Raw genomic sequence first — 23,909 nt, 5'->3', positions numbered from 1 at the left:
TAAGCGGAAGTGTGTCACAGAACTTGAATAGACGGTAGTGGTCAGTTATTGTGATAATGGTGACACTCAACCCAAACCTCACACTACCTCAGGAACACGGTATGATAGCTGCTGTAGCTCTCGATGCAAATTGCTTCCAGAGCTTTGGCTTTTCATAACTTTTCCAATCCAAAGCACCATCACCATGGACTTCATCAACAACGCACAACAATCAATCGCCTCGCCCGCATGATGTAAAGCGACGTGACAGTGGAAAAAGAGGAAAAGAAGCAAAGAATGAAAGAAAAAAAACTCCAAATATATCATCATCATCAAGGACCGATATCATTTGTGTGTGATTACGTCCAATGCAAATGGGGAAAACACTTTGACGAAATATTACGCCTTCCGTTTGATGCAGTTCCCCCCCTTCATCACGACCGACACAAGCCATCGAGTGAAAGCGTGCCACAGACACACACGCACACAACCACTGGTATGCTTGCATCCCAAACGAGGCCATTTCCGAGGGCGAGTCGATTACAGGCGACCTACCTTCTCCTGCTCCACGTGTTGTTGTGGCATCTCACATCACTACCCACCCCTAAGGTGGGAGGCGTATTAAAACGATCCTTACCCACTACCCAAACTGAACCGCTGACATGTCATGCTGAAATTGGAAATTTCGGGACCATTACGTGCCGGCAGACATCACACACATCGTCAGCACTACGTCAGCACCAGCAGCAGCAGCAGCAGCATCACCGAGCGTCATCATCACGAGCAACCGACCGGTCGATGGTTGCAAAAGGAGGAGAGAGATTGACGCGAGCACATAACACAACAACTACATTGGACGAGGCATGGAAGAGAAAGGGCAGAAGGAGGAGAAGGAGAAAGTGGATGAATACATCAACACACACACACACAGATAGGTGGGGGAGGGAACATCAAATGGTGACATCGAAACGGGTCCAACGACCAAACTTGTTGAAATTTGCAAACCCAAGCCGCCTTGTGTCAGGTGGGCCGGGAAGCGATACATTTCTCCTAAGGAATGCCGTGAGGTAGAGAGGTGAAGAGAGCAGAAGAAGGAAGAGGAACGTATAGTACTACGACGACACACGAAATACGAGATAGATAGATGGTCGAGTCGAAGGACACCGAAGATCAACACCGTACCGTACGACTCTAGTATGTACAAAGGGGGGAATATACAACACATCGAATTCAGGAAGGAGAAGAGAAGAGAAGGGACAGAGAGAGATAGAAGAGAGCGAGCTACGACGACAGCTGTTGTGCCGCGCCGGCCGGAGCCATACCTAGCTTAATCCTTACATTCTGATGGCGTCGCTCTGCAAGAAGCAGAAGAAGCAATCCAAGCAATCATTCATCGTTGTACAAAGCTAGTGTGCCATCTAGGCCATCTTTGGCCTTAATACTAGTAGCACTAGTTCGCCTTTAAACATCCCCGCGGGCCCACCTACCTGAACTGTGCATTGGGCGTCTCTGTGATCCACGGCGCTTCTGTGGTGGCGGTGTCTCGGAGTCGTTCAGTCGTGGTTCACTCGTACAGTGTCCCCGTGAGTCCTGGAGCGTTACTGGCGGTGGTTGCGGTTTACGCCGTACCTACGGTGACCACGAGAAAAAGCGTAGACATTAGATCGTGAGGGATCGTGTGTACCTATCGAATCCCTCGGACTTGATCATGATCCTTGAATGGAAATGGGATTTGAATGTTCTCGAAGTGACTTAAGAAATGGAATAACCAAAACAAGGGACGTTTCTTGTACTAGACTTCAAATCCAAACAAAAGACATTCTAGATCTGTAACTCCTCCTCATATAAAAAAAAATCGCTACAAAAACTTGATCATCGCAGCGCAGCAGTTCTTACCGATCGTGGTCCTGTGATGCGTGCGCTCTGCGACCGAGTGGCCGGCTTCCGCCGCCGGTACCCCGGTGTACCATTGTCGGGCGTATCGCCCTCCGACGGTGGACTGATGATCGTCTCGAGGCTAGCGCAGGCGGGCGCCGATATCGAGGAGCTTCGCTTCTTGTACGCCGGTCGCGCCGATGAACACAACTCATCCGCCATGGTCATCGATGATGCTAATGGCTGCACGCTTCGGGTACTACGCTCTACGCTGCTGCTGCTACAGTGGTGGTGCACAGTCCTTACTTTCCTTCCTTTCCTGCTTTTTGCTTCCCTCCCTTTTGCTCCCTAAGCTCCCTACGATTGGTGTTCTGCAGGTTTCAAGATTGCTTTTTTAAACAGACTATTATTGCTTGCGATGTGCGATCGTGTGCGAGACGGCTGATCAGGCGCTTCTACAGCTGCAGCTACTACTACTCCTGATGGTGCTACTGATGCTACTTCTTCTTCCTCTAGTGCCTATTGCTGTCAGCAGCGTTGGGCATCGCATTGCAGCGTTGGGACGCTGCATTCAGGAAACGGCATTCGCTGGAAAATGAAAAAGGGATGAAAATGAATCGATCGTCGGGGTGGTCGGGGCAGGGGGATTCCGTTTCGTTTGTCACACCATTATGTCTCTCGGGTGTTTTGTGTCCCCTACTATCTCTCAGTGTCACGCCTCCTGCACTCATTATTGTGTGTTACATATTGCACCGAACACTACACAGGACCCAGTGTACTATGTTTGAGTTTGAACAACAACACTGCAAGCTACCGGTGCGGAAACACAACCCACGTGTGGACAGGACCAGAAGTGACTCATGAATAAACATCACGACTACGCTGTTCTGAACTGCGATTTACCGGAACTGCACGCCAGCACGTGCACTGGCACTGGCGCAGTGGCCATTGCCGTTTGTTCGCGCTTCTTCCAATCAGCGCTTCAAACTTCCGTAAATTCAATTAGCTTGAAAGTTGCGATGCCACCAAGGCCGAGATCCTTCTCCGACCTCAATCCTTCCCTCAACGCAAGAGGAAGTACTGAACATCGAGTAGCTCCTTCTACTTGCTTCGTTTCCAAGCAACCTCCACTGGGCTAGAGAGAGCGAGAGAGAGAGCGCGCGTGCACCGGTCGTCGGTGTAGCCATCGTCCACCAAGCAGGCTGTGCTGTGGGGCTGAGAAGTTGTACAAAATTCTTTCGCTACCGGCAGTGTTCCAGCTACTCTACAATGTCAGCGATCAGAGGACCAACGTATGAACCTCAAAGACGTGAGCGTGAGCGTGGCTGGAACACTTGAAGAATTCAATATTTTACTCGACTTCCACAGAAATGTTGTAGCTTGTTGGCATTGTTGGCGTTGGTTGGCCCCCATTTCCCCCGAACTTCACATGGCACCTGTCGGCTAATGTTTTTCGCACATACACATACCAAGTGAGGTCCCCAAAGTACAGCAGACTGAAGAACAGAAACGAGCGAGAGAGAGAGAGAGAGAGCGTGCATGACGTTACAGGATATGAATTCAATTAATTGTTGCAGTTGATGTTTGCAGACGTTTGCAGACGAGGTGTACTGCGAAGCGAACAACTTTTCGCCTGGCAGCACAGAGCAGCATAAAACACTCCCACTAAGTGCTGTAGGCTTTGAGGCGACGAGACTTTTCCAAGACACCACCACCACCACCACCACCTCTAGCACTGGGAGCACGAGTTCTTGGTACGAGGAATGCCATTTGTTACCGTCCGAACCCACCATTAAGCTCTCTGTTCAACGGTGATGCCTGCCTCGTGGTTAAACACACCGCACAACACAACAACAAGCAGCTACAACGAAACTCACGTCGCGTCGGGCAGGTCATAAATATTGAATGCGTTGTTTGATTCCTATCCATCCGTCTCCGGCCCCGAGAAAGCGTGTGTGTGTGTCTTAACAGCTCGCAGCTAAACGACGCCCCGAAGTGTTGCGTGCCAAGCGAGCATAGGCCTGCGAAAGGACTTTGTTAACCGCACACACACACACACACACACACACAGGCAGCCGCGAGATCAGTCGGTTTGCACAATTGGAAACACATTTCGGCACACGCAAAAGGTCAACTACAACAGCCAATGTCCGCCTTGGGGAAGCGGTGAAGGTTGACTTGGAGTGCGGTGCGGTGTCTGGGTCCGTAAGCCCGTAAGTCCGCGGTCCCCAGGAGCTAACGTAGACCACCGCGAGACTTATTGGGCGCGCGGCAACTTTTAAACTAACAACCAAAACTTTGGCTTCATTTGTACGGTGAACCTTTCGGAGGAGGTACCCTTGAGGTTGAGATTAATGCGCAGTGCGGTAGAAGGCAGCATTTTTCGTTTGTTTCGTTCGCTTTCCGGATCCGGTAACAGAGTTCACAAAAAAACCAAACAACAGAATAAAAGTTGGTGGCGAATACAAACCCAGTACCGCTTACATCGAACCTGTGGTTTTAGGGAGCGGTACTTGCATCCTTGTCGTCGCTTTGGAGGGATCGTGTCAACACGTTTTATGTACAGTACCGACAGGGGTAAAGGATACACAAACAACTCATTTAAAAATGTAACTAAAACTCTGCTACATTGCCTTAAGGCCTCAAAGGAAATGATTGCTCTTATGGCAAATGTTGGATGTCAAAATAAGATTCAGCATTGAAAACATGTTATGCAGCATGTTTATGCCATTTGCTTACAGCTAAGCCTCGGATCTCTCTTGATTATTTCAATTGGTAGCATTTGTTCAAACCAGTGCAAAGGCAGTGTTCATCCTTCGGTTGTCAGGCAGGTTTATAACGGATTATTATAGAGATCAGTAGGGAATCAGGGGCTAATGTGCATTCACAGCATGCTTTTTGGACGAATAAAAGTGAACATCAAAAGGATTTTACAACAAATCAATTACATGTATGTCTTTCCATAGCATAAAACTGTAGATGAACGATTCCAAACGGTGTTTTAAGTTGATCGGTTAAGGCTTTGCTCAACTGTAGTAAACAGAGTAAGGTTTCCGGAGAAAGGAATTCTTTTCGCGTGATAAATGTTGCTTAGCGCTCTATCCCGCCCTAGAACATACAGAAGCACAAATGTTCATCAAATGTTTCAAAGAATAATTCTGCCTAATATCCCATTGCTTTGAACAAAACGGCTTTCCTTGAACTTTATAACGTAGCTCATGGCGATGGTTTTGCATAAAATGTCAAAAGTGCATGCATTTTGATAAGCAATTTTAAATTGCAATTAAACAATTATTTATCACAGGCCGGTACAAAAGTTTCTTCAACCGTTCGCGGTCGAGCATTATTCAAACACAAAGCCGGAAATTAATCGATACTCTATGTATACATCATCTACAGTTAACCATATTATTAAAACGCGAACGTATTAAACATAACCGTCAATGTTAACGCCAACAACATTCGTTTTCAGTAACGTGATGATGCACTTGCAATTGAGGATGTTGTGTTTCATAGTATTTGTTTATAATTTTATCAAAATTGTATTTTTATAATTAAATTACCGTCCAGCTTGGGCCATTCAGACATAGAAATATTGCGTAAAAGAGCGATATTGTGAACGAAACTCCTCGACAACACCTGGACCACATCCCTTCATCCTACATCGTCTTCATCATCTTCTGATGAGGATCCTTCATGCTAGAGAACGTTTAAGGTCAGGCGATTCCCAGATTATGATCGAATGTAAGAAATCCAACCATGACAAGAGTTTCTTTATAAATACATATCTTGTTGTGTCACTGTTTTGCGCCAACGCGAGTGAAAAATCCGGTTCATAAGGATCCATAGCAGACATCCCATGGATCACACATTCGAGGATTTCGTTTGTTGACTCCAAGATGTATGAAACCATCCTGTTTACGATAAGCAACGAAAAAGGCGTCTAATTTGCAGCGTCTGCAGACATCTTGCGAACCATCTCGCGATTACTACCTCCTGGAAAAGCATACCAAACATCAGTCTTAGTTGCTGTTTGAACCTAGTACGTATGCACCTAATGCTTCCCGCTTACGACATGATAGCGACCAACTCGTGGAAGTCACAAGCATACACGTGTGGTCTTGGTGTGTGGATTCATAAAGAATATGTCACTCGTTTAGTAGAAGTAATTTTCTTCGCTTAATACCACGTCGCGTCTCGAATGCTCGCCGCGCTCTATAGCGTCTGCCGTGTGCTGGTGGTACTGGCCGAGATAAGGTAGGATTATGTTGTAAAAACATAAAACCATAAATCCGGTTTCACCCTGCCATCATGATCCTACCCCCTGACCTTCCCTTCTCTCTCTCTCTCTCTCTGTCTTCCCGGGGGATGGAAACCCTTAACGAGAATCCAGCGAGTGTTGTTGATCGCTGGCGAACGATAAGCGACAAAAAGCGGACTAATCTCTATGTTGGAACAAAAACCCTCCCCGGGCGATGAAAAGGGCTCATAAACCCCATTCCCCCCACCCCTCCCAAACAATCTCTCTCTTTCACTCTCTTTCTCTGCTTAGCATTGGCCCCCTTGTTAATGTGCTTTGTGTCTATATGTGTGTGTGTGTAAGTGGTCTGTGTCCTTTGCAGGTCCTACAGACCACCCCTTATGCCACCGTTCTTTCATAAGCCGTTTATTTGCAAAGTGAATCATCAGCAACCAACCAACCGCCCAACGTCGGTCGCCGGTCGCCGGTTGCCGGCGATCGCAGATTACCCGCGCGGCTTTGCGCATGGTCTGCACTGGAGTAGGGGCTAGAAATTTGAGATGCACACACTCGCACCAACTGCTATTTAGAACGGGGGGAAAACGACGAGAGGGCTTCATTAGTGCTCAACGGCAGCTCCGTTTTGACCTTTTTTCGCCATTAATGATCACCAACCAAAAACGGGGGCCTGGGAATGGTAACCAGCATTATCAAGTGCTAGTGTCCCTTCCCAAAAACTCGCGAATTGCCGCGAAAAACCAATTAACACAATTGCAATTGCTTTCCTTCCCCCCGGCCGGGCGATCGGAAAGCGCCTCAAGTTGGTTTCAACTTCAAGTTGAAACCCATTTTCCGATCCGCAAACCTCTCTCTCGAGGGTCTGTGCGTGTGTTTGTATAATGAAATTGTTAATTATTAATGTGCCTCCGGAGTCGCGAGTCGCGCTGTTGTTGTTGCTGGATGCTGACGATGATGATGCGTTCAATCAATGTCCGCTCGCGCGAGTCGCTCGCGCGCTCGCTTAATTCAGTTTGGCCATGGGCACATAATTGAATCCCCTGGCCCTGGGGTACACACGCGCGCGCGCGCGCGAACACAAAACGCCATATTTTGTACGAAAAGGGACCCAGGTGTCATCCCGTGCCGTTCGAATCATTATATCGCAAACAACACCCGGGGAACACCCGGTGGTGGGTACCGTGGACCTCAAAAGCCTTTCAATCACGTTCACGGCCCCGGCAAACGCTGCATGTCCTGGCAATGTGGCGCTCCGTGGTGACCATTGTTGTCCCTATAAACTCACAGACACACACGTGAGCGGTGCTGATGCGCTACGATGTCGTCGTCGTCGTATCATGCATTATGCAGTGACAGTTTGAAAGCGTGGCCACCCTGGCATTCCCGTGGCCACACCTGCTGGGAAAGTACGGTCGCTCGGTGCCATCATTTCTTTCATCGCTGTCGCTCGTTCGTCCGCTGCCGCTGACAAGTTTTAACCCGATTACACGCGAACGTAGCACCACCATGGGTTGTGCACCTCTGTGCGCGCCAACAGCGTAACAACTTGTGGCGTGTGTTCACAGAGCAGCAGCAGCAGCAGCAGCAGGACACACCATGGGCAGGACAGGACCGGAGCAAACAGGTGACGATGGAGACGCGTGATGTGGCGATCAGCAACTGCCGGTGCCACTGTTACATTCGTACGTGGGTTGAACGATAAGAGTTGTAGCTGAACTGCTTGTAACGATTTACCCGAGGACATCCTCGGGCCGCATGTCCCTTTTGCAATTGTTTTGCACTCCGGTCGGTTCACTCTATGAAAGCGAAGCTGGAACGCGGCTCACCGGTCGTTGGTAGCCAGCAAACGATGCCAGGGAAAAACAATGTACTGCACAAGTGGCCACCAGCGGCCAGGGGCCCTCTTTTAGGGGCTGCTGCCTGCTCGTGCTCATCGTCAGCCCCGCATTCCACAAGTGGTCCCTCTCTCTCGCTCACGGAGCGGTCTGAGGCGTTAATTTGTAATTTCCTTCGTTTGGCCATAACCGACCTTTTACCGGTCAACCCTCGCTCGTGCTACCGGTACACCTGGGTGCCTGGGTGCTGCATACACACCGCACCGCAGTTCTGCCTCAGGGACCACCAGACGACCAGACGAGATAGATTGCAGATGACGACGACCTCAACCGATGACGAGACAAGGACGACAAGGACGACGAGAACGAGGTGAAAATGGCATTACTCCGTATGCGCGCAGTAAATTGCAGCCTGTCTCTGGTCAGGATGAGGTAGTGCCGCGAAAGGAGCGGTTTCCTGAAAGAGTAAAAGAGTTCCGCCCGGCCGGAACGATAAGCGCCTGATGAGCTTCCCGCCCCCCGCCCCGGAAACTCTCGTCTCATCCTTGTGGTGGTCCATTATAGAGCGCACGGAAGGAGGATATCGTACACACACACACAAGCACACTGACACGGTGACGGGGTCACCCCTTCCAACCCCGTTCCGTTGTCGTAATGGATTCCGAAGGCGAAGGGATGCGCTCCAATCCGATCCCCGTTACCTGCGCGGTTCCCCGGGACTCAAATACGTTCCCGAAATAGATCGAAACCGGGTGGATTCGTTCGGTGTAGCTTCGGGTTCTGGTGCTGCTGGCCGTGTGTCGTGGCCACTTATACGGCAATGGCGCCGGGCGTAGCAGCAGCAGCAGCAGTTGTTACCGATTCCGTGCACGTGCACCGTGCAATCGCAAATACCGGGGCAACAGATTGCAAACAGATTCCACTCTGGTTCAACGAAGAATAGGAATCTGTCAGCTTCCCTCTTTCGCATTTCGCGTGTGAAAGAGAAAGAGCTGCAATCGTAAATCATAAAATAATACCGCACGCAAACGGGAAGCTGGTGGGTGCCCAACACCCAACACGAGAGCGCAACTCGTTATGCGGCGGAAACTGGCCCAGGAATGGACCGGCATCGTCGCCGACTAATTCTTGCCCTGCACACGTAATGCTTTTGTGATTTTGCTATCGTCTCGGTGTCGGTGCGTTGAGCGCCGGATTGGAAATGCATTTTGCGGTGGTGGCCGGCAAACAGAACAGGGAGAACAGCGAGGAATTGTTTTCCGTCCAAGGTGGAACCAAGGATCGGACACATTCGCTAAAGAAGTGGTAAAGATTGAAAAGACTGGAGCTTGTGAGCAAGCAATCTTGCCATCGTTTAACTTAAAGAGCGGCGATTTGGTTTCGGAAAAGGCTGCATAAATCATGACTTTCAAACAGGGTAACAGCATTCTTTCGATGACGTTTGAATTAATTCGATTGTTTTGGTGTAATAAAACTGACTTTAGTGGCTATTTCCGGTTCGAGGGATATTGATATCGTTTCTTTTTCTATGACAAAACTGCCCCAATTATTTTAACTAACTAGAACTAGCTAAATTGAGATGCTCTACAAGGATCCGTTAAAGGGAAAATTCTTAAGGATTGAGAAATTAATTCGCTCGCAGCATATCGAACGAAAACAATAAATTGTAAATCTCTCTGAATTGAATTGGGGGAAAAGAAACAAGAAAAACGTGGCTCACTTACTACTCAGCAGCTTATGCAGCTTTCTGAAGGCACCACTTTCCCCAAGTACAAGTGGCTCAGAAGCTGAAACCGAAAGGAATTGAATTGAATTGAAAAGGGACGATAAAAGAATCCCCAAAAACCTTCTGAATTAATCGGGAAAGATCGGCTAACCATCAACGGCAACATGAATACCAAATGTGCCGTTTTAAGCATGATGTTATTGTTTGTTAACGATAGCTTTAACGATCATATCAAACAGCATTGCAATTCAATTAGACTCATAATATTTTTCGAAGAGCTTGCGAACTTTAAGATTCTTTAAAGGGTAGAAAAAATAGCTTCATCGATTTGGGTTTAATAATGTAGTAAATACTTCGATGGCATTTAATTTGTAGAATAATTTCCGGTACATTATCGCCTCAGCAACGAGCCACTTCGACTCGTCGCCAATCACCAGTCGGTCCCATCGTTGACCCCCATTTCCAACGAATCCATTTGCACGACCCCAATAATGGCCTGGAGCGTTTAGCTTCCAAATGCTTCCATTCAAGAGCAGCAGCAACTAACGACTTAATACGACCCCAAGAAAAGCCAATCGTGAGGGGCATTAAAACGCATGACCGAGGACCGCAACGACCACGACTTCCGGCTCCGGAGTTTGTCATTAACTTTATGTTGCAATAAATCGATTGCTGGCACCGCTGCCGGCGCCGTCCTGCTGGCACGAAAGCGTGTTTAGCTGATTAATTTTTGGAAATAAAAAGACACTCGGCATTGGCCTGATAGCGTTTGCCCATATTCACCGTAATTGGTAGCATTCCTTCCTGCATTTCGAAAGCAATAATGTTGTCACCAGCGGCGTAGTCGCGACGAACAGTAAATTTAACTGGATTTAATGGAGATTCGTGAAGGACTTTAACAAGGTCTAAGGACCCTACACGACCACTTTGCTTATTGACGTAGCCATTTTGATGGAAATGCTGAGTGCTGTTAGAAACGTTTTTTTTTAAACATACATTAAAACGAGTAAGCGGTATGTTTGCTATTGGAAATGTTGCTAAAATACAAAAAAATACATTTTCAAATTGAGAAGAAAGTTATTCGACATCGAATCGCCATTTTAAACATACAATCATGGAACACTTCTTACGCTACAATAGTTAATAACGATACCAAAAAAGGTCATGGTATAAAATGGGATCGCGAGTTAAAAGAGAAAATTTCACCAAAACGATCGACAAACATTTGAAGTAACGCAAAAAAGCGAAGTACAAGGTGGCAACGTGAAAGTTACACACCTATTCCAGGGCCCCCTGTACTAATTCGGACAGCTATAGAATATTGAAAAAGCAGTATTTCTACTGCTGGGTTTGAGTGTTGTTGACCTAAAACTTGTAATGGATTCTTGTTGAGAATAAATCAGTATGTTGTATCTTCAAAACCTCGCCAACATTCAAAAAAGAGGAAAGCTGCCACATCTGAATTTGAGCAGATTATGCGCGTACAGAACCATCAAACGATTCAAATATAGTGATATGGATGTCCTCAAATAGAAACCGGGGAAAAAAGGGACTGTACGAACTCTAACAACAATTAATGCGGTGATGGATCGTATACGATGAAACCCGGAACGATCGGAAATAAAAATGGCGCATGGCATGAAAATGAGTCACACCTGCATGCAAAACATAATAAAAAATACCTTAGATATAATCCTTTCGAGAAGCAGAGGATTCGATGGTTGTGTCTCAAAAACGTCGCCGACAAGTTTGCTAGATCTCGGATGCTGCTAAAGACGCACGCTGCTCACAACATATGTTTTTCAGACGGCAACAAAAGACTTTGGAGCCAACTTTTAACAAGCAAAATGATTGCGTGCATAGTGTATCTTTTCGCGGTATTCCAGCCGATAAAAATGGTGCGGAGCGATATCAAAATGGCTCATATGTGATGGTATGGAGCGTCACATTAAAAGAAAGAAAATTCCCACTGTTATTTATTGATAAAGTCGTATTAATCCACGAAAAATATTATTTGGAGTTCGTTCTCAAGCTCCATTTGATTCCTTGTACGTAGAAAATATAAGGAAAAATAGATTTTTGTTTCCAACAGGCTTCAACACCTGCGTATAAGGCATTGACTGTTCAGACATGGTGAGCGCAAAATTTGCCATGTTTTGTAAGCTTGTCGGAATGGCCCGTATCGTCTTCAGATTTAAACCCACTTGATTTCTTAGTATGGGAATACTTGCTAGGGAAGCTGGTTGACAGAAAAAATATGACTTTCATACGTTAAAAAAACAATTTGTAAAAATTTGATACAAAATGCCGAAGGAATATGTCCGTGCGGCTGGCAAAAGTTTTGGAAAGCGGTTAGGAGCTGTAATCAAAAACAAATGAGAAAGAATTGAAATGAATCAATCAAATTGAAACTATAGCGATAGGACATTGTGTTAAAAATTAGAAATACGTGAAAAATCACATAGTGTCCATTTTATGACAAAATTTAAGTGTTTCACTTTCACGTTGCTACCCTGTATAGAACGAGTGCTAACAAAAAAAAAGGCAACCGAAACGGTGACATGGAAATGGCGTGGTTTTCCCCGTGTTTAGCCACCACCTAATGGCTAATGCCGATTGCCTATTCAATCGACAACCGTGCTGTTAAAGTGTTGTCTCGCCCTCTCGCCAAACTCGTTTCTGGGGCGCAAAAAAAGGGAGGAAAAACGCCATTTACAGTCCAGTCCCCCATGCCACAGCCCAGTGGACCAGCGAATAAAAACCCGCTCACACGCGATCATGTATGATAATGTGTTTATGCCAATCTTATAAATAGCATTATGTTTTTGAACCGAACAACCGACACCGCTGGCTCGGAACACTGATCGAATTCATCCTCGTACGTCGTTTCCACCCCGCCCATACCTTTGCAAACTTGCAGCTGTCAACACAGTCACGATTCACACACTTAAATCCACATCATCATCATCATCATCATCATGGCGATGATGATCGTGGTACAGCATCATGAGGGCAACAGAAAACTCAGCAAAACCGATGGGAAAAATGGGAGTTTCGCGCGCATTATTATCCTTCGAATGTTCTTCCAATCGAAGCATTAAAAGCGACTCCATCCCTCCTCCCATCTTGAAGCATAAAAAAACGTATGCTTTTATGTTGGTGGCAACGGATCGGAAGATACGGCCGTTCCGTTGTGGTTTACGTTCCCACTGCGCGCGCGAATGATCTGTTGAAATGAAATCCCCTCTGGGTTGTTGTTGAGCAATTGCCCTTGTCTTTGCAACTGGCCAAGCGGCTGCCGAAAATGCGTGCTCAAAATATCATCCTCCTCGAACCGGCAGAGAGAGAAAAAAACTTTATTTTATTTATGTTTCACTGTGCGCGTCTCGCGGGTGTGAAATGATTTTTATCGAGACGCGGCTCGTGATTTCGTGATCATCGTGGCTTTGATTGCGTCATCAGCGTCGGTACGCTGACTACATGATCGTGGCGCATCCGATCGCGATCGATGATCGTGCATCAACTTGTATCGCGTTATCAAAGGCAACTCTCTCTCTCTCTCTCTCTCTCTCTCTCTCTCTGTGCAGCTGTTGGCCCCGTTGGTGGCTAATGACTTCATCTTTAAATATCCGTTTCACATTTGTGGTTTGGTCCTCGGTCCTCGGTCCCCCCTCCCGTGTGCGCCGTTTGTTTGCTTTGCACTTAAACATCACGGTAAAAACGGGCCCCGGGTGTGGCAAACGGCCAACCAGGGCACAACACACACACACACACACAACACGAATCTTCGGGAATGGATAAATATTTGTTCCGCCAAGATCCAAAGATTCCTTCCTTGTGTCCATCCAGCAGCAGCAGCAGCAGCTAAGCAAATAAAGCGAGGAACAAGGTTTGCAATGTAATGTGCTCCGGGAAACGGGCAGCTGACAAATGTATCCAATACTGCTGCTGCTGCTTCTGATGCAGCATGCTGGCCATGGCCATCTCTTGAAATCGATTTCTGCCCAAAGACACCACCCTCCCGCCCCTCCGGCCCAGGGGTTAATTACCGGTGGCTTATGTATAAACAGTTTCAGTTCATCTTTAATCGAGGGGTGACCATCGATGAGCAGCCCCGGAACCAATGTCCTCGCGCTACTACGCAGAACGACCTTAACGACCTTTCAATTATGATTGAGCTCCCCCCTAGCACCGGAAATGGATGCTGCTGGTAGATGATACCGGGGGGGTGCACGTTGTTCCAACAGGTTTCAGATATCGATTCGCAAGCTTCCGTCCGTATTTCCCTATCCATAATTCCCATCAACATCAATCTCATCCCCTAACCATCATCATCAGCATCATCATCATAATCATCTGCAGCAGCAGCATTAATAGGGTCCACTATTGTCTTGTTATTCCTGTGCCTTCAGAGTTGGGGTAGCAGCAGCAGCTGCGCCCCGAACCCTACACAGGTTCACAACGACAACAACAGGTCCATCGCTCCGAGGTCCAAGATGGCAGCGTCGCTCCTGTTGGTAGCATCGTAGCAGCCTGCGGATGGTTTCAAATTAATTGGTTCCTGCTGCGATCCACCACCAGTGCTGCGTGGATATGGACGGATGCGGAAAAACCGAGTCGAGTCGAGTCGAGTCGAGGTTTCTCTCGGGTTAATCTCGGTGCTCCGGTTTGAGCCATCATTATCCTAGATTTGCCGGTGCAGGCTTAAAGGGATCTTCTTCTGTCCTTTAGAGCGAAATTCACTTTTGGCAAGCCACCAGAACCCAGCTAGCGGGACCAAGACAAGTATGGTATATGCATTATTTATGTTGCTTCTTCTTCTGTTCCTGTTCCTGTTGTCGGATTCTTTCGCCTTTCGCCGGACAGGGCACTCGTTCAGAAGTTCCCTTTTTTTTAACCAAGACACTGGTGGTACAGTAGGACAGTAGCAACTGCAACTAAAATGTGGCCATTAAGTGTTCAAGTGAATTAATAAACCCTGCAAACTCCCTTCGCCCTTTCCCTGGAAACCGCAAACAAAGCATTTACTCCTTGTTCTCGGCAGATCTTACAAATTCATTAAACAAATACGCTCGCACCCTATTGGGTAGTACAGCAGTAGTGTTAGCGCCCAGATTGCCAGCTTTTTGTTTTTTAATTAATCTACACCCCGCCGCATTCCCTCTTCTCCTCCTTTCACCGCGTTAACAAGATCCTTTTCACGCCAATCAAAATGTCAAAGTCAAGCTCGGATGCTCGGCTCGGGTTGGTGGTGGTGGTTATGTTGGGAAGAGGACTCTGGGATGTGAATAACCGGCGGCCACCAACCACTCAATTTAACTTTCTACACCAATTTGAATTTTAATGAGTTCACGTTACCCCTCACCTTCTCTCCCTCTCAGTCGCCTTTCGCCTGCTCTCTCGCTCGCTCTCTCTCTGAAACACACATTGTTTAATGCTTCAATTCCCAGCGCCGCACCTCCGTCTGCAGGTATGCTCCCCTTTGCCGTCACGGTGTTGGAACCTGTTGTTGTTGTGCCAAGAAACCCCCCAAAAACCGAGACCGCGTGACGTGTACCGCGAGTTGACTTAGCCCTAACGATGTGTGATGTGTGTGACGTGTGTGTGTGTATTGTGAATCGCTTTTCCCCTGATAAATGCCAGCATAGTAGACACAGGGAGTTAGATTCTGGCGCGCGCGTTCGTTCGTTCGCTTACCTGCTCGCTCGTCGCCTGCTTGCTTTCGTCTTCTCGACCACGATCTACGCGACGTGGCTTATTGTTCCATTTATTGTCGATGGTCCAGGTGGAGGCGACAAACCTCACCTCACGACTGCAGCCTACTGTGCACTCACTAAGGGAAAACTCACTTGGCACACGGCGCTCACTTTCAATAGAACAAAAAAAAACCCTTGGCTGCACTATTCTTCCCTGGCCGTCTGGTACGTTATCTCGTCGGTCACAACACCAGCAACAACAGAGGCTTTTTGTTGTCGGAATCGTAGCGGGCCCAACACCTTTAACCTGTTTAATATCCTGGAGCAAAAGGAGAATTGCGTGAATTGAGGAGTGAGAGAATGAAAAAACGGGTATCCAAAAGGAGGACGATTCCATGCAAATCAAGAAATCCTCCCCCCGGGGGAGGGGGGTGAATTGTTTAAATAGGAAGTGTTGCGACGGCGACACCGACAACGAAAGCGCCACGAACGAATCTAATCTCAGGCCGGCGAGCGGGCGCGCTCACGCCCTCGAAAACGGCCGCCTGAAGGCTCAATAATAAGACTAAATTCAATCATATCCGTATCCGGGCTAATATCAATTTGGATGGTGTCGTCAGGCAGCCAGCCAGCCAGCCAGCCTACTGGGGTAGACGTCGACGACGACGACGACGACGACGGTGTTGGGTTTTATTTTAGCAACACACCAAGCTCTCTGTCTCTCTCTCTCTCTCGCTCTGTTTATGTCACAAAAACCTGGTTCCAGGAATAGGGCTTGCAAAGGGGGCTCGTCCTTGTCTCTGTTGTCGCTTTCGTTTTGTCCCATTTTTTTGCTGTTGTAGCTACTGTTTGATAGCACAGCTGATAGCAGTCACACCAGCACACATCGACCGGCCCTATAAACACATACTCACACACACTCACACACACACACAAACACATCCAAATGCACGCAGTTTGGCATATTGGGTTGGCTGCTGGCACGTTATCACTTATCAGTAATTGAATATCGGCGCCCATTTTGGGACCGAGCTTTTTTCCAATCATTTCGACCGCCCCAAAACCCCGAAACTCCCAATGGGAGTTTCCCCCCGCGCCAGCGTGATCCAGCAACATAAAGGAAGGCGCCTCCATCGGCGGTGGCGGTTCCATCGCCTACTAAACTTTAAACCTGGTCAACGTGCAACGACCGCAACCAACCAACCAAGCGAGCGAGCTAGTGAGCGAACCACGAATGGTCAAGGGAGGGGGGGGAGTAGTGTTTGAGAACATGGTGGGGATAGGGAAGTGAAAACCACCACCACTACCGCCACCGTCGCCACCGAGCGATAGTGTCGTCGTCGTTCGGGGATTTTCACTTTTCACCAACATCGCACCATCGCAACCTGCCACGATCGGAATGGTACGGTGGTCTGCGGTCTGGGGCTGGGGAAAGGGAAGAGGAGTGGGGGGGAAGAACCCATGGTACGGTGGTCCGCGGTCGAAGTACCACCACCGTTGAGGGGATATTTTTAGCCAATGCCGAAGATATTTTCGTCGTCCGCTCGACGTCGTCGTCGTCGTCGTCGTCGTCGTCCACATACACTTTCTTCCTCTTGCCTCTCGCACCTTCTGCTTCTTCTTCTTCTTCCCCTCTTTAACTCGTCACTCGTCGTCGTCGTGTGTTTCTCCGCACCGACCCGGCCTCTGCTGGCTCATTGATTTACTCCTCGTCTCGGTTCGCGCCCACCCACCCACCCAGTTTGCACCCAGTTGTCCCAGATTCCGGTCCTTTCCCCGTTTGATCGTTCATCCGTGGTGTACCCGCCCCCCTGCCCTCCCCTGTGGTGGTGCTGCAACCCCTTCAGGTTGCGGTTTTCTGCCACACCACATCCGATGACGACCACGACCACGATACGCCGATGGCCTCACTTTCTCCGTTTTCTAATTTACCGTACATTAGAATTTACCAGCCACCACTACTGCACCGAAGCACACACACACACACACACACAAAGGCGCAGATACACGGAAATAGTCACTTCCTGTTTGTGGAATACCGAACCGGTGGCCTGCTATGGGCTCTAGGACCAAAACACCAACACTGTAACACCAAAATACAAAGCAATCGCGTGCGTGTGAACCCCAAAATCGAAGCAACCTGGCCACTGGACACTGCCTGCTTCACTGATCCCCCCCTCAAAACACTCCTCCTCAAAGGACAGCAAGAGAATCCCCGGCGGCCAGAGTGTGCCACGCTGGCAACGCTTAGCAACCGCCAGTACGTCAAAGGAGAAGTTTTTTAAAGTTTCTCGATCTCACGGATCTCGGGCAAAGGGGCCCAACACACACTCTACTCCGCGATTCATTCGGGGGATCGCTTACCGTGTGCGTGTGTGTGTGTGTCCAGGTCCCCGGTGCCGATATTTTGGGTTTCGCGCGCGCGCGCCCGCCCCCCGTTCGGTCACTTGCTGCTTTGGTTCACGGACTTCACGGACGAACAAAGCGGACGAACTCTGGCTTACTCCTGGCGCTCGCGTGGTTGGCGGCGTGGCCTAGCGCGATGCGATTGCTGTAGTCCTTGTTGGGCCACGGTTACACCTTCCGCGGCTCGTGGCGTGGTAGCTCTGCAACAAACAACCGGTCAAGTAGCCCGCGCGTGCTTCACTGACGAGGACGAGCGCTCGAGTACCGACGATGAGCCAGCCGGCGGCCAGTAGCAGCAGCAGCAGCAGCAGGAGTACCAGCACCAGAAGCGCACCGAAAATCATCGTCAGTTCGTGTCCGGAGAGAGAAAGAGAGAGAGAGAGAGAGAGCACCCGGGAGAGCGCGAGCGTTGGCCACCCGAACCCGAACGGTGAACTACTACTCGGTGTCACGTGAGAGAGTGCCGGGGTGGTAACGGAGCGTAAACAACACGGAGCACGTACTCCTGTGCCTGCGCCTGGCATGGTCGTGTGCGTGTGTGTCTGTGAATGGCGCACAGGGATGGCACTCAAGCGCTCAATCACAAAGAAAAACGCATGCCCGCGCGTAAGTGGACATGACCCCCCCGGCGGGGTGAAGGAAGCAGAAGAAGAAGACGAAGAAAGCGCACCGCACAAGAGGAGGAGTCCTTCTTCTTCGCTTAACTCGTCCACGTCCCATCTTCGTCCTCTTAACATCCTTCCGGTTGGCATTCGCGGCTCTTTCTGGTTAAATGAACAGCAAATACACACACACACACAGGCGCGCGCGGTGTGCCGTTCGGCCGTTCCGAAGAAGAAAGCCAACTGCTTCTTCGGAACGGAAGCTCATCTCATGCGTACGTGTGTCTCATGATGATGATGATGATGATGATGACGTTTCCACACCACCCGGGACCCGGCAGCTGTCTAGGAGGAGGTTCTAGGACGAGCGGGACGAGCGCAGCGCCTACTAGCGCCGAGCACCGTCGAGTGCGGATTGCCTTCATTTTGTGTTCATTTGTTTCGAAAGTCAAGTGACAGCCACGACCAAGTAGGCACTCTCTCTCTCGGGTTCTCGTGGCGCGCGGAAAAGCGAAGTAGGGACGAGCCCCCCTGTTCTAAACCGCAAACGGTAGGCGTTTGCCACCACCACCACCATCGCACGAACAAGGAACGAGCCAGCAGCAACACTCCATCATCCTGTCCGGGAAGAAGTGAAAACATACGTGTTCCTGTATGCAATTCAGAGTGTGTATGAATGTATGTGTGTGTGTGTGTGTGTGTGTTGCCATCCGCTTCTTCCCGTTGCTATAGTTAGTCAACTTAATCCATCATTTCTCGGTTTCACCGTCTTCCACCGTCGCTTCCTAGATCTGTGACGTCACGGGAGTAGCAAACGATGTGCCAGCGCTCCGCACTCCGTCCCTACGCAGTACTGCACTTTCCCTGCCTTCCTTCCTCCTTTTCCTGTTCCTTCCATTTTTCCGCTCCCATGCGTTCGGTACACCAACAACAACAACAGGCGTGCAGCAGCAGCAGCAGCTGAGAACGTAGCTCTCTTGTAAACACACTACACACTCTCAATCGCGTTTGTAGTGAGTTGTAGCAGTCGTAGTAGCAGCAGCAGGCTGCTGCCGGCCGCCTTCGACCCAACGGGAGCATCGCGGTTTCCCAACCGAAACCGGCAGCAACCGGTCTTGGAATTCTCGGAACGAAGAAGAAGAAGAAGAAGCCGAAGAGGAAAATTTCTATGAAAACGAAGCCACGTTAACGGAGGAGGGGTTGAGGGTGGCCATGAGGGTGTGAGAGAACCACGAGATGGACCGAGATGGGTGAAATAGAAGTAGTATCGGACACTCGTGAGAAAGAGAAAGAGAGAGAAAGAGAGAGAGAGAGAGAGAGAGAGAGAGAGCGAGAGCGAGGGCGCTAGAAGCATTTTGGAAAAATGAGGGAAAATAGGGCAGCGAGAGATGGTGATACACTAAACACACGTACACACACACACACACCGCCATCGCATACGCGGTCGGCCGAGTTCCATCGAAAAAGGGAACTGCCATCCTTTCCCTTTCCCGCTTACCACGCTTTAAAAAGCACTCTTGTAACTCGATGCAAAACCGAGAACCCAGCGCATCCTCCATGTATCCTTTCTTTGCTTTTCTTTATCACTGAACCCACGCAGTCCTCCCCCCCCCCCCCTTTAAAACATCGCTTACAGATGCCCTCTCCTCTCGGGAATGCTTTAAAGTCTTCGTCATCGTTTATTATTCTGCCGGGAGAAGGGCGAGCGAACGAGCGCGTATGTCTGTGTGTGTGTGTCTACGGATACACACCTTTAACCGGTGAGCGGACCGGACGGATTAGGATGGAAACCACCTGCCAGTGTAATGGCTTGACTGGCGGCACCATTCCGATGGAATGCAGCATGACTCAAGGCACGACAGAACCGGCCTGTAGGTCCCGTTGCGACGTTGCGTTATGCTCACACGCCGACAAAACCATGTCTGAGTTCCAGGCGATCAAAATCTACTCATCGAGCCAGTTAAAACGCTGGACCGACGACAACAACTTTCCGTTAAGAACTGTCAAAAAAAGGTTGAAATAAAGTAGCAAGCGTGACCGAGCACGGGGATGAGGTGATTGAAACTTGCTTTCAGATCCAAGTTGCTCTTTTAAGATGCATGGTCACGATAGCAACTGTATTTTGCAACTCTCAAGCACACACAAAAACAACGCAGCAAAGCAAAACTTCGATCGTAAAAACTGTTTTTTTTTTCATATTGACCGCGCTTGGCTACGTTAGTAAACTTTCTTTCAACCTCATTTTGTCAATTCTTATCATAAAATTGATATCATGGCCAGGCGCAATTAAGCTGCTTTCACATCGAGCGCGTTTTTAAAAACGCCAAAGTTGGCGTTTTTTGACGCAAAAGCTTAATTTATTGTTCACACCTAGGCTGCGCGAAGGTCGATTTAAAATACACGAAAAATAGCACCATATCACTACCGCCACCTTATCAAATCATGATAAATAGTTGAATCTTCACGCAAAACAGTTATTACCCGGATTTCAACGCATTCCTGCCAAAACAAATTGTAAAACCTGCCACAATCTGTAGATTTTTACAGATTCGAAAAAAAACGCCAACTTTTAAGCTCTTCAAAAGCTCCAAAAAATAGCTTTCGGTGCGTTACGTGAACACTTCCATATATTTTGATGTGATACAACCGTGTTTTCTGAGTCAAAAAACCTGCTGCGTCTATTAGTGGCGTTTAAACGCGCTCGATGTGAAAGCAGCTTTACTGTTCGGTTAAAAATTCTTTTGCAAGAACTATCAAAATGTCATCCAAGTAGGCTTCCGCCTTGGCAAGTTATTGGTATATGTTTTGAGAGTCGCAAAACAAAGTAACTATCGTGGGTCCGTGCGCCTGAGAGTAAGTTCCGCAAATTTTCAAGAGAAAAACAATGAGAATGTTTCTTAACTGTGAAAGCTGCTATCGTTTGTTTTTTGTTTTGGGAGAATTCTTTCGGTGTGAATAGGTGACATCATGCCCGGCCGCCACTCGGACCGATCCGGTTGATTTGAACATCAGATACATGTGCTCTCGATGCTCTGTACTGTACTAACGTCGCGTTTAGTAGTAAGAAACAAAATCCTGTCCTCCTGACCTGCCATGAATAGTCATGGCAATGTCGATGCTCTTTTGTGTAAATAAAGTGTAAGGCGTGTTGCGTGACATTGAGCAGATCTCTCTCTCAACAACACAGACCTACGTGTGTGTGTGAGTGTGTGCGCGTTAGTGGAAGATCTAAAGATCGTCGGCGATGATCGCAATGGATGAGGAGAGCGAGATTGTTTTGGCCTTCTGGTTTCTGGTTTGGCCTTTGGTACTTCCGTGCGCGGGTTCGAGCGCGTGCATTCGAGCTGCTCTCCGCTGACCCAAGGCTGTTGGTCACATCCCCATACGACGACGACGACGACGACAGTACCCTCGGACTAGGTCAAGGAATGAACCACATCAACGGTTTGTCGTCGTCCGCGTCGTCGTCGTCGTCTTCGTCGTGGTTATGGTTGGTGAGAAATGGCCTGCTGCTCCTGCTATGCCTCCTCGGATGGATGCTTTCTTCTTTTCCCACGATCGAATGGATGGCGACATCGCTTGAGAATGAATGGTGTACACGCAGCTTGGGGGACCTCAACCGCGTACATTCAACTCAACTGCGCCTGGAACGACAATGCCATTTAATTATACCCAACTCAACACCCCGTGTGTCCTCGACAAAACATCATCGTTCCGCGCAACGTTCGAAATTACACGGCAACAAATCCAAACAAATCGAGTCCACAAATCGCACCCGCGCGCGCCCGGGCAAATAGAGTTGCTGATCGCCGACGGCGTAAGAACAAGAAACAAACAGCAAATGCATTGTTTCAATTAAAGTAGTTTTAAGGGGCCACGGACAATCTCCACGGTGGAACGGTGGTGCCGGTCGGTCGGTCGGTCGCAGGGATCGTTGTAAAGCCGAAACATAAGCGCCCATAAAATACGGATACGCCATTTGGGGCCATTTGGTTGGCTCGTGATCGCGCTCGAGATGGCAACAACGGTGTGTGTGTTTCTTGCGTAAACAATGTACCAATCGGTGTTGTAGAGCGACCCGGCAGAAGGCAGGGAGGGAGTTCTATATCCATCCAGTGCCGACAGACTCGTGCAACCAACTGCTTATAACACGCCCTTTCGCACCTCCTCTATAGAGGGGTTTTAAATCTTTCGATCGCCGATCGGTCGGTCGGTCACGGTTAACTAGCAGCTAGTTAGGCACGGCGCACTTGGCTCCTGGCATCCGCACCAAATTATCCGACTTATTATGACTGGCTGAAGGGAAACAGCCCGATCGTGAATGCCAAACACGCATAGACACACACACACACACACGCGCCGGCTCTTCGAAATGAGTGCAATCGAGGCGTGAAGCGATCGGTTACACTTCAAACTCAACGGGCTGTGAAATGCAAAACTTGTGCGATCGTTTCTGCTAATTGCACCAACACCAGCAAACACACACACACGCACACACACACACACACACACACACGCACACACACACAGGCAGACACAGTACAACCGCAAATCAACTGCAGCGCTGTGCACTGGCATCTGGCACTGTATCTGGCCACAAACAGACTCCTGTGGCCCCGTAAACAGTGCTTCAGTGTCGTAATCTCGCACACTGGCCACGTGGAAAAATCACCAGAAAATTAAAAAAAAAACAATGTGAGAAACCAGGCGCCTCCATTGGCGCCTCCATCGGCGCCTCCATCAACCAAATACCAGACCAGACACACGTTTCGATCGGTTTTGAAGGTGGCAATCGCGCGATCGCGCAGTTGCTGCGATAGACCAACGGGATTCGATTTTTCTTTCTTTACGGGACTGGATCATGATCCGTTTTGGATAAATAAATCGTCCACCGGCGGAAAACGTTACGGTTCGGATTGAAGATTAAAGTGCGCACTTCGTGGCACCGAAAGTAAGTCCGGGGGGGGCTCTTCATTCAGCATCCGGTCATTTGTGACACACACACACACACACTGCAGCATATGTTTCAAATTTTCCGCTCGAAAAAGCAAACATTCTAATGTGTGTCTTGTCTCTCCCTCTCTCTCTCGCTATCTCTCTTCGCCGGTCTCTTCCGCTTTCTTTGCCTTGCTTACTGTGGCCACACTCCAAGGTAGGCCAGCCGGCGGGCTGATGCAATAGAGCAGCATGCAAACAGCACGGCATTCCATTGCGTTTCGCGGTGGTTTAGGGCAGAAGCTATTTCGGGAACGGCGGTTCATCGAACTAATGAGCAATTTCGATTTTCATGTTTTTCTGTCCTTCATCGCAGGCACGGATACGATCGTACGATCGTATCACTGTTGCGCCCCGGTGACGGTGTGCGACACCGTCCCCATTCACCATTGCCGATGAGAAATGTGATCGTCATCATGATCATGATCGGCAGAATGCGGATATACTTGCTTGCTCGGTGGAATTGATTTGGATACGGTAGGAACCATGCAATGTTCGGCAAGAAGTGAAGTCAATGTACTACTGACGGATTTTATT

At 48.8% G+C, this 23,909-nt stretch overlaps 1 protein-coding gene across 2 annotated transcripts in view; it reads right to left on the bottom strand.

Annotated features, from left to right (window-relative positions):
- LOC125957534 (uncharacterized) overlaps positions 1–15,506 on the bottom strand; it is a 30,003-nt gene extending 14,497 nt beyond the window's left edge. The window contains exons 1-3 of one of the 2 annotated variants that reach the window (XM_049690309.1): positions 15,371–15,506; positions 1,876–2,442; positions 1,467–1,608 (exon numbers count right to left, since the gene is read on the bottom strand). In XM_049690309.1, coding sequence (XP_049546266.1) covers positions 1,467–1,608; positions 1,876–2,082 — 349 coding nt within the window. In that variant the 5' untranslated portion in view covers positions 2,083–2,442; positions 15,371–15,506. Of the gene's footprint in view, positions 1–1,466; positions 1,609–1,875; positions 2,443–2,521; positions 2,544–15,370 lie in introns of those variants that run through there. The other variant, XM_049690310.1, reaches the window with a different exon arrangement.
- Between the last annotated feature and the right edge of the window lie 8,403 nt (positions 15,507–23,909).

Source organism: Anopheles darlingi, chromosome 3, assembly GCF_943734745.1.
Source record: "Anopheles darlingi chromosome 3, idAnoDarlMG_H_01, whole genome shotgun sequence".
Taxonomy (NCBI): Eukaryota; Metazoa; Arthropoda; class Insecta; order Diptera; family Culicidae; genus Anopheles; species Anopheles darlingi.
The sequence above is the reverse complement of the archived record's forward strand: the minus strand, read 5'-3'. Positions and strand labels throughout refer to the sequence as shown.